This window comes from Lucilia sericata, unplaced genomic scaffold (genome assembly GCF_015586225.1).
Source record: "Lucilia sericata isolate MDLA Ls3-8-SP2 unplaced genomic scaffold, ASM1558622v1 Contig000460F_arrow, whole genome shotgun sequence".
Classification (NCBI taxonomy): Eukaryota; Metazoa; Arthropoda; class Insecta; order Diptera; family Calliphoridae; genus Lucilia; species Lucilia sericata.
In genome coordinates, this window is record NW_023994475.1 from 169,409 (window position 1) to 184,547 (window position 15,139).

The following is a 15,139-nucleotide window of genomic DNA, read 5'->3' on the forward strand; positions in this document are numbered from 1 at the left end:
GCAAAATGTTAAAATTTTAGTGAAAATCTTTATTAAGAAATATATTTTAGTCGAATTTTGGTAATAATTTAATAAGAATATTGTCAAGAAATTCGATTTTTTGTAAATATTCTAGATTTTCCTAAAAATGAGTTTTTGTTAAAAATATGTTACGTTTTTGTAAAAATTTTTAATAAAAAATTGTGTTTTTAGGGAAAATGTTTTCTTTGATAAAAATAAATTTTAAAATTTTCTTCTTATAATTCAAATAAGAATTTAGTGGAAATAATTGGTATTACGTTTTTGTTGCAAAACTAAAAATCTTTTATATATTGAAAAAATTATTATTATCTTATTGGAAATAATAGAAAATATATTGAAATATGATATTTAAGTCAATAAATGTATAGAAAATACTATATCGGTTCCAAAAACATAAACAGTTTTTTCTTCAAAAACGAATATTATTCGAAATATTTATAAAAATGTTGCACAATATTTTTCAAAAATAATTTTCTGAATACAAATTTATGAAAAAAAACTTTGCGAAATAATTTTCAAATATGAATTTTTAGTTACAACAAGATTAGAAATTATTTTTGGCACATCTGCTTTACTTAAATTATCTGGCACATAATTCCAGATAAGAAAAATCATATTTATAGAAACATCTGTCCCACTAATGACTTGTGTATTGAAATTCTAGGAATTAAAAATCAAATTGTCCATATGCAAATTAACGATTTAGTGAGAATTATATAAAATTTCCTATTAGTTTAATAAGCAGGTAAGCAAATAAGAATTCAAAATCCTTACAGGTACAAGAAAGCATCTTTCAATTTCCTATCTACATAATCCCTTTATTATATCTAGCTGGAATAATCTTTAGCAAATTGTAGTATATAAGTGACCTGCCAACTAGGGTAAGGACATCAGTTCCTCAACATCGTTTTTACGAGTAACATCCGTTTGTTAACACAGGCAATTTGTTTAGTAAATTAATTCATACCTAAAATGGATCACACTACCTTGGCACAACAATTGATCTTTAATTTAAAATCGCTTAATTTAAATGACTTCGATTTTAGCAGTCCTCACCATAAGGATGAACACAATAAAACATTTCCTGCTGAATCTACGAAATTTGCGCCCTCCACCCCGAGTTCGACTAGTGCTCAAAATTCCGAATTGAAAATGAAACGTAAAGTGCAAACACGTATAACACCCTATCCTGCTGAATCTTCGACATTTGTACCCTCCACTCCAAGTTCGACTAGTTCCCAAAATACGGATTTAAAAAAGAAACGTAGAGTGCAAGCACGCATAACGCCCTATGCTGCAAAATCGTCATTCAAGGCTCGGAAATCGCTGGCATTTTAAAAAGGACTTTTCCTAACAACATGGAGGAATTAAGTATTTTTAAGTTAGTTTATAAACAAATATTTTCAAAGAAAATATTTATCTTTGGCAGCTTAGCTGCTTATCATTTTAAACGTTTTTTATAATTAATATAATATTAAGTACTTAAACCATATACAAAAACAAATGAAATTTTTAATTGCTGTTCTAACTAGCTTATATCTATTGGTAAGTGGTATCCTTAAAAACTTAGGTAAGTAACACAAAAGTTTGGTTTTCCAGGTAGCAACTGTAATTTTGGGTATAAAATACCTTAAAACTAAAAATTTTGCAGCAGTAGTAACATAACATTCCATAGAGTAACAACTAATTACTAGTTTATAAAGATGTATTTAAAATTGTTCGTTTTGTTGAAAATATTGTTAATATTAAACTTAGTACACGAATATGCGGCCAAATCCTGCAACGAAGAGGTTTGCGGTTCTATAGTATCCAAATGTATTCTAACACAAAGTTGCAAATGCGAACAAAAGGATGAGTCGTGTTTTAAGGACTGTGTACGCTGCATGGGCAAAAAATACTTTGAGAATTGTTGCGGTTGTGTGGATCTGTGTCCCAAGGCTAGTAGCAATGTGGAAACCTCCTTATCACAAAAATCTCATGTGGAAAATTTAGAAGGAGTGCCAGAACTATTTGAAGCTTTAGTCACATCACCTGCCGATGAATATAGTTGGAGTATTCTCACATTTCCTGTAAACTATGAAGCGGCATTGAGAGGCTCAAACTTGAAAACGAATGAAATCTATAGTGGTAAAACGGAGAATGAATTGGATACAGATTTGTTGGCAAATTGCACTGTAGTGTATTTCGATCATTGTGTTTCGTGGAATAAATGTCGCCAAAGTTGCAGAAGTTATGGTGCCAGCAGTTATAGATGGTTTCACGATGGCTGCTGTGAATGCGTGGGATCCACTTGCCTTAATTATGGAGTCAATGAAAGTCGTTGTAAATTTTGCCCCGAAGAGGAAGATGAGGAATTCGATGAAGTTGATCAACATTTCGAGAATGATGATGGTTCTTATGAATTCGAAATATTTGATGGAAATCTTAAAGATAATAGAATTTAAAACGATACTTTATACAAATAAAATATAGTTAATGCGCCTTACATAGAAAATTTTAAATTGTGTTTTATTAAATTTATCGCTTAAAAGTCTGCAAGAAGTTTGGTGAGGTGTTCCTAGAGATTTTGAAAAAAATAATTTAGAATCCAAATTACCTTTGCCATTAGTTGAAATAATTTTATTCAGAACTTCATTTATTTTTTCTTCTACTACACAAAAAATCGTAATTTCAAAATTTCTATAAAAAACATCATGATAACTTCCATAAATTTTCTTTTTCTTTTGTCATTGGGCTTTATTTCGTGGGCTATATTGTGTTATATACAACAAATCGAACAAACTTTACAATTTAATACAAATATACCTCAAGAACTAACTAAAGGTTTGTAAGTTTTATTAAAAAATTATGGAAAATTTAAAAAAATATTTTTTTAAGAAATTCCCATTATGCCCGCACAACCTCCACCGCAAGTCTTAAAATCTACTACCCCAAGTCAAGATAAATACGATCTTTATGTTAATTTCCTGGGTATTTTTGTGTGTATTTATGCTTTGGCCAAAATAACCCATATAGCAGAAATGTATATGGCTAAACGTATACGTCACAAAATCTACATACCCAAAATGCAAGAATCTGATGTAGAAGATACGGAAACTATCAGTGATTTGCAGGAGCAACAGGAGAGTCTTAAATGGAAAATCAATAAGTTGGAAAAGCAAAATAATGAAATAAAGTTTAAATTGAAAAATGTGGTAGAGAGTCAAACAACCGCTGCAGATGATGTGGAAGAACAAATACATAATATATTTATTACTAATAAACATATACATTTAAATCGTCAGATCTATGTCAACCAGGGAGCTACTCTTAACATGAGTATGGGTAAAGCAAAAAAGGAACCTGTCACTATCTGGGATAAATATATGGAACTCAAAAAGTCTATGGTTCACAAAACCAAAGAACTAACAGAAAGTCATATGCCCGTCGTAATGTCTAGTGAAGAATTGGAAAATATAAAAGGTATATAAAAACTTTGTATTTATAGCAAAATAATTTTAACAATTTTATTTTAAGCAATTTTTTAAATATTGGAAATTTTACGGATGTTTATCACAAGGCCATAAAAATTAATTTTTAACAATATATTTTATTCGCTACATACAAAAAATAAACAATTTCAAATTTAAGAAAATAACGAAAAAACTGTATTAAATATTTGTCTGGCAGCACTTTAATTTTATGTCGATAAAACAGTTGATAAAGCAGTGTTAACAATATAAAATAAAGTTATTGTTAATAAGGCAGTGTTTGAAACATCTAAGAAAAAACTAAGTTATTTTATTTAGAAAAAAACCGTTTCAAACAGAAAATATTGCTGGATGATTTTTAAAAATATATGTATTTGTTCTAAAGCACTAAAACGCTGCTTAAAAAGCTCTTAACATAAAGCTTTATCTCTAAGTTCGAAAAAACTATGATGCCGTATTATAGTAATTTGTAAAATTCGGGCTCTAAATATTCTAACTGGAAAAATTGTTAAAAAAACAATTCAAATTTCTATAAGAGCGCTATATAAAAAGCACTAAAACATCTAAGGAAAAAAGCACTACAATAGCAACGACCGTACACTTATCCACTTGTTGTCTGCTGCTCTGCACTTTTACATTCAGTTGTCTTTTGTCAGTCGTTTGTGAGACATTACGAATCGGAAGTGTGTGTATTTTTGTTTTATTTAGTAGCATTCACTAAATTTAGTGCCGTGTGTTGTTTGAAAGATACAAAAAAGATTAATTTAACTAAATAAAGTTTAAATTAATACAATTTTACTAAAATCAAATAGATTTCGGCTTTATTAACAAACTTTATACAACGGAATGCAATACTACAGATTAAAAATAAATAGTGTTTAATCAATTAATTTAACAAAAAAAAAAAAAAAAGAAAAGTTACAAAAGAAATAAGAAAAAATTAAAAAAAAAATATTGTTCTTTCTGTTCGTTCACCTACACTTGCATACACGATCCCGTAGAATATAGTAAATATAAAAAAATACGACTAAATATAAGAGATAAAGGGAGAACGAGAGTGAGTGAGAGAGCTAGAGCGTGAGAGTCGCTGGCACAGAAGAGAGTGATTTAATGAATAGTTTAACAAAAACACGCGCAGTAAAATAAGCAACGCGAGTTGACGGGAAAAATTTATAAAAAATTATTAATTATTTGTTCGTATTATTTCAAGTGATAAAATCTAGAAAAACCAATAAAAAAGTGATAATTTTTTTGAAAAAAAAATACAAAAAAAAAAAATAATAAAGAAATTTATAGTTGTGTTTAAATAGATTGTCCATTATCGCTTTATACGTTCGTATTTTTATAAAATATTTAATGTAAGTAACAAAAGAAAATGTACAAAAAAAAAAACTGTAAATGATTAATAAATTGTAACTGCAAGTTATGTAGTTTATTTTAAGATTTTTTTTCTACATTAATGTAAATATTTTTAAAATGTGCTCTGGCCCTTACTTGTTTAACAATTTCAATATTGTTTATCTGACTGAGTCTGTCTGAAAAAAGTCTGTCTTTAAATAATGATAAATGTTGTAAGTACTTTATGATTTGATTAATATGATTCGTGTACATTATGACACTTGCAAATGATAGTGTTGGGTAAAGCAGTCGGTCAGTGGGTACTTTTTTTGATGAAAAGAAGAACAATTTGTTCCAAGTAAGTCCTATGTTCCAATATCTGTGTAAAAAACTTTATTTAAATGGATTACAAAAAGAAAAGTAGATATCTGAGATAATTTGCCTCTCTTAAGCAGTTTATCAACTTTGGAAGGCTAGGTAGAGGGTGCAGTATTTGAGGTTATGGGATTTATACATTTCTATGCCCTAGAAACCGTTTTATAAAGTGTTTATTACACAGAGAAATAGTTTTACTAAGTGAAATATATTATCTATAATTTGCTGTGTAATTCCCGATCAGTATTTATAACAATAGTCCCAATCCTCAAAAGTCGAAATTGTTGCTTATTTTGTAAAAGAAAGAACTTTAAATTAAATTGATTTCGTTGTAATAACCCAAATTCAGGCACTCTTGTCACACATTTCCCACAAAAAGTACCAAAAAATGTCCATTAGTATTATATAACTCATCACTGCTACATCTTCTACTACAATCGCATATCGGTGTGTTAATGTATCTGTAAAAAAAAGTGAACTACAACAAAAAAAAACTATGACAATATCAATAGAAAAGCAACACAAACAACACAAGATCTTGTTTGTTTACATTTTAGCTGTGTGGCTTTAATTTGTTTTCTGTCTTTTTTTTAGTGAAACGCACTCGTGTTTTTAAAAATAACACTAATATGGCAGAGAGCTTTTTTCATTGTTGTTTTATTTTTTTCTTCTACGAAGTCCAATAATATGTTTTTTTTTTTTTTAAAGTACGAAATTTACAAGATGGAATTTAGGAAAAACAACAACCTGCAACTTTTGTTTTTCATTTGTATCTATGTATAAATGAAGATGTGTGTATTTGTTTCATAACTCTCTCACATTCTTATTAAATAAAAGCAGGGTTGCCAAAAGAATTTTAGAAATTCAAAAAGTGTTTAGTGCATTTTTAGTCATAAAATTTTAATAAGAAATTCTAAGAATTAATACGATTGAAAATGATAAATACCAACCAACAATTTGGGTTTATGAAATGGATATGTATGTATGTATTTAAAATTTGCGTTTTTTAGGAGTGACCTTTGACCTGGAAAAAATATCACAATATATTTTTATATATTCATAGTGAAATTATTGATTAAAAGTGAACAATGAACCTAAATTTAGTTTTTTTAAGATATGAACTTGAGCTTAAATTTTACTATTTGGAAGAGACCTTTGACCTGCAAAGTTCCAAAAGTCTTTTTTAAGGACTTATTAACATTAAAAAAGATCAATGATCTTTTAACAATTCATTGGAAAATATCACACCTTTGGGTAATCTGTGGACTAGAATAGATTTGAAATTTTTCAATTCCCTTTTTATGCAGCTAATGCACTTTGATATAACATAATGACAACACTATCATTTCTTCCACACATTTTTACTCTCACTTTGTTTTTATTCTCTGCCACACTATCTTTTCTCCCTCTCTCTTTGGGTTAGTTGATCGGTTCGAACAAAAGTGAAAGATACGTGGTGCATAAGAAGAAATTAAAAACAATAAAATTTCGAAATAATCGCGTTTTAGCAAAAAAAAAAAAAAAAAAAAATTGCCATAAAATCAAAAATAGGCCATATATTAAAATTTATTATTAGAACTTCTAGTTTTATGCGTAATATAAAGTCTAAGGTGATATGGGATATAATGACTTATAAATATTAATATAAAAATTATTGATATATGTTTTCAATAATGTTTTTTGAATTTTGGATTGATCGGTTAAGGCCATGTTTACGTATCAAGTAGAGAAGAGATTTAAAAACGCAATTTCTGCTTCATATAAAAGCTAAATTAGCATCTTCATGCAAAGAATCAAAATAAATTAAATTCATAAGAAAAACAAATCAAAAGAAACCGATCGATAATAAAAGCAACAAATGTTTTATGTATTAATCATCGTACATACATATTTTCCAGTTAACTATGCAATCAATAACTAAGAAAATTTTAAATATGCGTTTGTGATTTATAAAACAATAACGAAAATAGTTTAAATTTCATTTCATTCTACTAAACACAGAAAAAAAAAATAATAAATTAAACAATGCAAAAAACAATAAGTAAGTGATGCACTAAGAATTTAATATACAAAACTATGTGCAAATGTTTTCTAACTGAAATGCACAAACAAACAACAATGTTGTCACCGTTAAGCATCAACATACGAAATAAAATCTCCTGGATGTGAAAAATGACAGATTTCATTCAGTGTAGATGTGAATGAGTGAGTGAATGAGTGTTAAAGCGGAAATGTCATCATTGTTTTGTTTCTACGAGTAAAGCATAAGAATGTTTATTGTGTTGTGGCGCTTACAGATACATTTAGACAAATTCACTCTAATTTATACTGGCACCACCGGCATACATATAGCAGGATTTTTTTTTTCATTTAAATGTTTTTATTTTCAAAGTCGCAAAATTTTAATAGTTTATAAACATTTATTTGTTTTTCTTGAAAACACAAAAATTTCGCTTCAAATTGAATTACGTCTTTTGCTACAATATTTCTGTGTTGTTGTTGTTGTTTTTTGTGCATAAATATTTTTATACATTCGTTCCTTGTTTTTCAGTATTTTTTTGTTCATATTGTAGAGAAATGAACGTTTTTGTATATATATAAACGAGCATTTGATTTAAATATAAGTCAATATAATAAAGATTAACTTGGTGCTGCTTATCAAACTTTTATTCCCATTTTTAAGCATTTTATTTGCCACAAATACATGTTTATATTCAAAATCATATGAGGGTGTGTGTGTGTGAATTTGCATACATATGTGTGATTTAGTGTAGCTGTGATCATTTGTTGCTTTAGTGCTAGCGGGTTAACAGGCGTTTTTATTATTTTGTTTTTCTTTTTTTTTGTTCATAGCCTCTACACTAGAGTCTAAGCTATGATATAGTACAGTCAGACAATAAAGTTTGTCCAACGGTTTGTTTTCATTTTGCTTATGAAACCTATGATATTCGATGCAAAGAACCGTACCTTTTGTGGAGGAATATCGGATATTCGATCTTTAGTTATGGGTTCAGTTTTCCACAAATCATTCTCCAATCGTTTTCAGGTATTATGTTCCAAATAAGAATAAATCCAGGAAATTATCTATTACAATACATAAACGATTTTTACACCTACTTCATTGATTTCTTGAACAAGATAGAACATTTCCCTCTTTTACTAAGGTCTCTCCATTTTTTGGTTTATCACAGAATGGAATATCAGATGTTCGATCTTAAATTATCGGTTCAGTTTTCTCTCCAAGTAAAGGCTAATCCTTTTCACGTATTATCTTACAAATTAGAAGATATCCAGGAAGTTATCAACTATAAAACATAAATGTTATTAAGAGCTGCTTGGACCAGATGTATCAGTTCCCCAGATCATTGCGATCTTTCTATTTTTTGGCTTGGCACAAAATTGAACAGCTCTATTTTCATGGAACATCAGCAGCATTCACATAGAAGATTCAAATTGGCTTTGATGTAGCAAATCATTAAGTCGACTTAAAAGTTTAAAGCAGACTCTTTAAATGTCTTTCGGTAATTTATATTATGTATACAAAATAAACACTTGTTTAAATATAGAGAAACAAAATGAGAGCAATAATGCTCTAAAAGGGATTAACTACGAAATAATAATACTAAAATAAAATATACAAAATAAAGAAAGTCTTTGGCAAAAAACTACTGTGTTTCAGCTTAACAGTGATGGACAAAACAATACAGATATTTGAAAAAAAATTTCATTCAGTTCTTGTTTCCAAAAAAAGGTATTTTAGAGGTCGCTAAGACCGTTCTCATTCAAACATACCTATACATATGCACACACACCCAGGAGCACGGTCGCCTATTTGTATATTACGTACAGATGATTGCTGTCGTAGTGAAGTGAACAAACACTTTATTTCTCGTATTCGTACACAGAACAGAAAAGCAGCTGATAAAATAATAAAAAAGAACATTGTTAACACGAGTTTAAAAATAGAATTGCTCTGCTAATTGATGAAATTTTGCTTGCACAAGAGTGTAGGGTATTTTCGCTTGATAGTAGCCACTTGTGAGAGTGTATGTCGGAGTGTGTTTGTATTTCTGAAATACTCTATAGTATCAGATGTTTGGTGGATTGACCGTATGCCTCGACATCGGTAAAGAGGATGTCCAATAAATTTGTTAAATGTATCTGAGTGTATGTTTTCATGTTTCGGTTTTTTCTGTTTGTTTTGTTCTTTTCTTTCATATTTTTTTGGAGCATATATTTTGTAGCGTAAAAATTCCGTAAATATTTTTTTGTTTAGCTTCTGGCGATACGTATATTGAGATAGAAATTATATGCGTATATTTCTTTATAATTTCCCTATATTCTTTACATATGAATGGTCTGTCTGTATGTTTACATGTGTATAGTGTAAATGTGTATAAGTACTTTTAGAAGATGAATATGTACGAACTATTCTTACGTACTTTACTTAAAAAATGTATGTAAATTTATTATTACTATTATTTTTTTGTTTATATATTATTTATATATTTAAATGTATGTTGATACGCGACATCACGTTATTGGTAATGAGTCGTTGAGAGGAGTATGTATGATCTTGTGAAAATAAGAAAGAGCGTATATTATACTCTATAGGTCTTGAGTACACCCAAAGAAATTTCTCAGTGTTGAATTTTTTTAGAAAATAAACCCTATTCATTTGTGTCTTATAAAACTTTTTCTGAAAACAGTAGGTTCGGAAATATGGCCGAATTTGTGCCCTATCGAATTCCAGGTGATATTTCAATCTACCATGAATACGGGCTCAAAGTCTTAAGTGACAGGTTTTTGGGTGCTATAACCAGATTTTATAAAATAGAACTTATAGCTTTGACACAAAAATGTTTCACTAGAATTTTTTACAAAAATAAATCACCAAAGAATCGACAAGAAAAAATTCATTAAAAATTTTTCACCAAAAATTAAGCAGAAATTTTTTACCAAAAATTTTTCACCAAAAATTCACTAAAAACTTTTCAGAAAAAAACTAAAAATCTCTTCAAATATTTTTAACTTAAAATTTCACGACGAAAATGATTAATTTTTAAGAATATTTTCCTGGAAATTGTTAACCAAACTTTTACTAGAACATTTTCACCGAAAATTCACTAGAAATTTTTCACCACAAATTTTACTAGAAATTTTTCATGAAAAAAATCTCATTTAATATTTCCCACTTAAAATTTCACTAAAAAATTATTAATTTTTAAAAATATTTCCCTAGAAATTGTTACTATAACATTCGCTAAAATTTTTCACCCAAAATTCACTAGAAAATCTCATTAAATATTTATCGCCTAAAATTTCATTAAAAAAATTATTCATTTTAAAAAATAAATATCAAAACTAGAATGTTTTCACCAAAAATTCACTAGAAATTTTTCACCAAAAATTCACTAGAAATTTTTCACCAAAAATTCACTAGAAATTTTTCACCAAAAATTCACTAGAAATTTTTCACCAAAAATTTAACAAGAAAATTTTCACCAAAAATTTTACAAGAAATTTTTCAACAAAAATTTTACAAAAAATTTTTCACCAAAAATTTTAGTAGAAATTTTTCACCAAAATTACTCATAAAAATTTCGCTAAATATCTCATCAAATACTTTTCACCAAAAATATCACTAACAATTTTTCACCAATAAACTTATGATTAACTTTTCCAAAATTTTATGTAAAAAATGTCACCAACATCTTGACAAACTTAATTGCCTCCACCTGTTATCACAGATAGAGTGTTATTAAACATTACGATTGTTAATTTTTATTTTATCCATATCTCTACTACATAAATATTTGTGTATTTTTTAAATTAATATTTTTTTTTTGCGGTGTGTGTACGAAATTTTCTCAGAGTTGGTTGGTTCAATTTTTCATGGCAAAAAGTATGTAAAAAAAGAAATACATAGTATATTACCCATCTCTTCTTAAGGCAGATACCACGACGCACTCTCAATAAATACAATCAACTCACAGTGTGATTTTATTTTCTTTCTGTATTATTGTTGTTGCTGTTACGGGTGCTGTTGTTGTGTCAGTAAAGTAGAGCGCCGCACTTGTGCTTTGCGAGCAAATTTCAGTATTATTCTACATGTCTGCGATAATAGTCGTCTTTATTTTCTGGTACTAAAGACATAACGTTGTCGTCGTCGCGTGCTGTAATTGAGTAGTTAAAAAAAAAATTTAAATAAAAAAAAAAATTATACATAAAAATAAAGAATAAAATTAAAAGAAACAGAAAAAGTAAAAATAAAATATATAAATAAATAAATATTTTTATAATTGTGCTTTAATATATACAAACCAAGAAATGTACTATATATTTATTCTATATTAAATTTGTTGCATTTGCAAATTTCTTTTTGTTTTTATAAGTTTTTTTGCTTTTTTTTCAACGATCGCTGTACGAGTGTTAAATGAAATTTACAAAAAAAAGATTTTCCTTTTAGTAAATAATTTATTATTATTTTTCTTTATTTATTTTTTTTAATAAAATTATTTATTTTTCCATTGCTGTCGTTGCTTAAGTAAATAATTAAGTGATTTTTTTTTTAATATTTTAATTATTAATAAAAGAGATTGTAGAATACCAGAAGAAGAAAAAAAATCCATAAAAACCCACAAATAAGAAAACATAATATATACATTTGTGTTTAAAATTTTAAAAACAGAAAAATATTAAATATTTATTTATTCGCTCGTTGGTACAACTTAAACGTTACATTTAAACAGTGCTATTTTTTATATATTTTTTAACAAATTATATAACTTGCTAAATGTCGTCTTTTCTACTGTCTTATGTATTTTTTTCTATTTTAAAATAATATGTTGAATCCTTGAATTTAACAGCAACGTGAAACCTTTAGTTTCTATTTACAATCTTATTATACAAAAGGGAGCAAAAAAGAAGTTATAACAAAAAAGTAATACAAGTTGCAGCTTTACGCATTAACTACAATCGATAAAAGATATAAGAAAAAAAAATAATTGCACCATTAAAATATAAAATTAAGTGTAAAAATAAAAAATAATTCAATTTACTTTAATGTGAGTATTATATAAAAATAAAAGCTTTTTTTCAATTTAACTAAATTATTTTCTAAAGAATATTTTTAATATCTTTGTAATACTTTTTATAGGAGTATTTAATATTTTATTATTTAAAGTGTTAAAATGTCATAAATACTTGAGATGTCTTGAGTTGTACAGGATAATAAAAAATATGCTATACAGCAAATATTTTTTAAAAGCATATTTTGCATATTTAACTTTTTATGGCATATTTTACTGTTTTCCATTTTTTTGTTTTCTCTGGTAATATGAAAATAAATCTTTTATTAAAAAATATTTGTTTATTGTTTTTATGATCAGAGCTTTAAATTATTTAAAAAATAGTCTAGTTAGTTACTAAAATTTCTTTTTCCAAATAACAATTCTTTAGCTTCCTTCATAAGTTCGTTTTTTTTAATAAAAAAATAATTCATTCATTATTGTGATTCATTTATAACTGAATTATTTCCTAAAGAAATTCATTCAAGCGTTGAATACTTCTAAAATTTCTTGTTGATTTAAATCTAATATAAGTATGAATAAATAGTTTTATAGTTATAAAATTTTTCATTAAATTTAAACGTATGTAGGTGGTTTGTTTTAAATCTTTAAAAAAATAAATAAATAAATGTTACAATAAATTGTATGAAAATATGTTGAATTAAAAGAAAATTTTAAGTAGTTAAATCTATAAAGTAAAAATTTTCTAATAATAGGTTAACAGGTTTAGTTAGTTAGTTTGATAGAAGGATGTATTTTAAATCAGATCCGAAGAAATACATCTTTGTCTCTGGTGGGAATCAAACCCACGACCTTGGCAGTGACTGACTACAACACTACCAACTAAATGTGGTCTTAGTTTAAATCCTGGTAAAACGGAACTAGTGCTTTTCTCCCTGAAAATACAAGATCCCATTGTTTTATCTCCTTCGACTTAACGGTGAGAAATTAAAGTTATTGGATAGCGCCAAATACTTGGGCGTTATCTTGTACAAGAAGCTATCTTGAAGCACAAAATGTGTCTCTAGAGCATCTAAAGCCATTACGGCGCCTTGTTATTCAGGCAACAGCTTGAAAAGGTCATTAAATCTTCTGCCTCAAAGACGTACTATACTTCAAGCTGATCTTCTAGCTGCTGCGGATACATTGGGTCTAGAGCATCAAAAGCCATGTCTGCAGAAAAGCCATGGGAACATGCTGGGGTTTAAACCCGAGTAATGCTCACTAACTATTTGATGCTGTCATTAAACCAACAATGATATGTGGGATAGTGGTCTGGTGGCATGTGCTTGAAAAGGTCATGAGATCTTCTGCTCTTCTCATTACCGGTGTTCTTAGAACAATAGACCCAAAGGCGTAGTTTACTATGCTCAACTGGTTGCCAGTTGATCTTCTAGCCAAACAACTGGCTATATCCAGATTGGACCTAAAAGGCAAGTGAAACAGCTTTTCCATAGGTGACGTGAACATCATGGATTTTCTACCGAGAAATCAGTACTATTGCATCCCTCAACCTCTTTCTATTGAGAAAATTCCGATATATATTATATCTCTACTTACATCCTTCTTCCGCCAAACAATTGCTTCCGTGTGTATACAGACGAACCCTCAACGAGATTCGACGTATGGCAACACTGTTGCTAACATTCTAGCAAGAGCTAGAACCTCGCTTAGCGAACTAGATATAGATCAGTTCATTGACGCTTCACTTCTTGCAATTAAAAGGCAGACCGATGGTCGCGTGTGCACACTTGTTCGATAGCTAGAGCGCTGTGGCTCCATATGGATCCATGCAGGTCTACTATATTCTTAGTCTTCATAGACTACAACTACGTAAGCTGGTATCGGTTGTTACTGGTCATTGTAGATTTGGAAATCACGTTAGACACATTGACCTTCCTTTCAATGACTTTTGTAGGAGTTGTTAGAATTAGGAGGAAGACGAGACTATATCTCATCTTGTCCTGACTTGGCAGAGATCGGTATTCGGACGCTTGGGTCGGCCGATTTTGGCGATCTATCCGATTTTTCGAATATTACATTGAAACGCCTTACTGCGTTCATTAATTTATCAGATTGGGTGTGAATCTTGAATTCCCACTAAACAGGACGTAATCCTTTAGTAACGTCTCTTAACCTTGCAGTGCAATCCTGACTGGTTCTTTTCCTTGACTACTTTACTTTCCTTACTTTTCCTCTATATTCTCTCTTTTCTACCTTTTCCCTTTAACAAATTATAATAATACTTATAAATCGCGGACATTTGTAGGACTAAGGGGCAAAGCTTATAAAATTTTCGCCAGAAGCGTTCTCACCCACAATTGAATGAACACGTCTAATACTCCTTTAGTAAGTATATTAGGATTTTAATGATTTATTGTAAATTTAAAAGATGACATCTTGTTTGAATTGTAAAGAAGTCCTTAAAAATGTAATCAATTTTTAATAGTTCTTTACTTAATTCTCTGTACATATAATATCAATAAAATATCAAATAATTAAAATTAGCAAAGTGTTATTTTATTGAAAAAACCCCAAACAAACATCAGATTATGCGGTTTTTTTGTTTAAAGGAAATTTTGAGAGAATATGCCATGTCATGTTTATTTAGAGATTTTATGATGTTTTTTTATGTTAAAGCTAATATATGCTCTTTTCTATACACACTTGTGTGCTAAGGGACCTCCTCTGTGAAACTGGGTCTTTATGTCACCCAAATAACAAGTAGACTGTTGATTTTTTTGCTTCGCTCTTTTTATTTTATTTATTTTTTTTTTTAATTCTATCCATTAATGTTGTTTAAATAGAACATTTAAAAGTGTATTAAATATTAATATTTAATGGGAATTTAAATAAAAATTATAC

The 15,139-nt window shown here is 28.3% G+C and overlaps 3 protein-coding genes across 5 annotated transcripts in view; all 3 read left to right on the forward strand.

Annotated features, from left to right (window-relative positions):
- The window catches only part of LOC119605139 (receptor-type guanylate cyclase Gyc76C-like), a 76,872-nt gene that overhangs the window by 1,239 nt on the left and 60,494 nt on the right, over window positions 1-15,139 (forward strand). The window contains exons 1-2 of one of the 3 annotated variants that reach the window (XM_037958105.1): window positions 11,292-11,467; window positions 12,074-12,271. The exons of 1 other annotated variant lie outside the window; for it this stretch is intronic. The gene's annotated coding sequence lies outside the window, so the exon portion shown is untranslated. Of the gene's footprint in view, window positions 1-4,138; window positions 4,850-11,291; window positions 11,468-12,073; window positions 12,272-15,139 lie in introns of those variants that run through there. One more of the 3 variants, XM_037958104.1, reaches the window with a different exon arrangement.
- Window positions 1,755-2,465, forward strand: LOC119605130 (protein twisted gastrulation-like; the record flags this gene model as incomplete). Its single annotated transcript, XM_037958092.1, has 1 exon — window positions 1,755-2,465. A coding segment is annotated over one exon (711 nt), but the record flags the coding sequence as incomplete, so codon positions are not given.
- Window positions 2,616-3,687, forward strand: LOC119605141. The gene is made up of 3 exons (XM_037958111.1): window positions 2,616-2,844; window positions 2,899-3,483; window positions 3,538-3,687. The coding sequence occupies exons 1-3, from the start codon at window positions 2,715-2,717 to the stop codon at window positions 3,546-3,548; spliced, it is 726 nt and encodes a 241-aa protein (XP_037814039.1). The 5' UTR covers window positions 2,616-2,714; the 3' UTR covers window positions 3,549-3,687.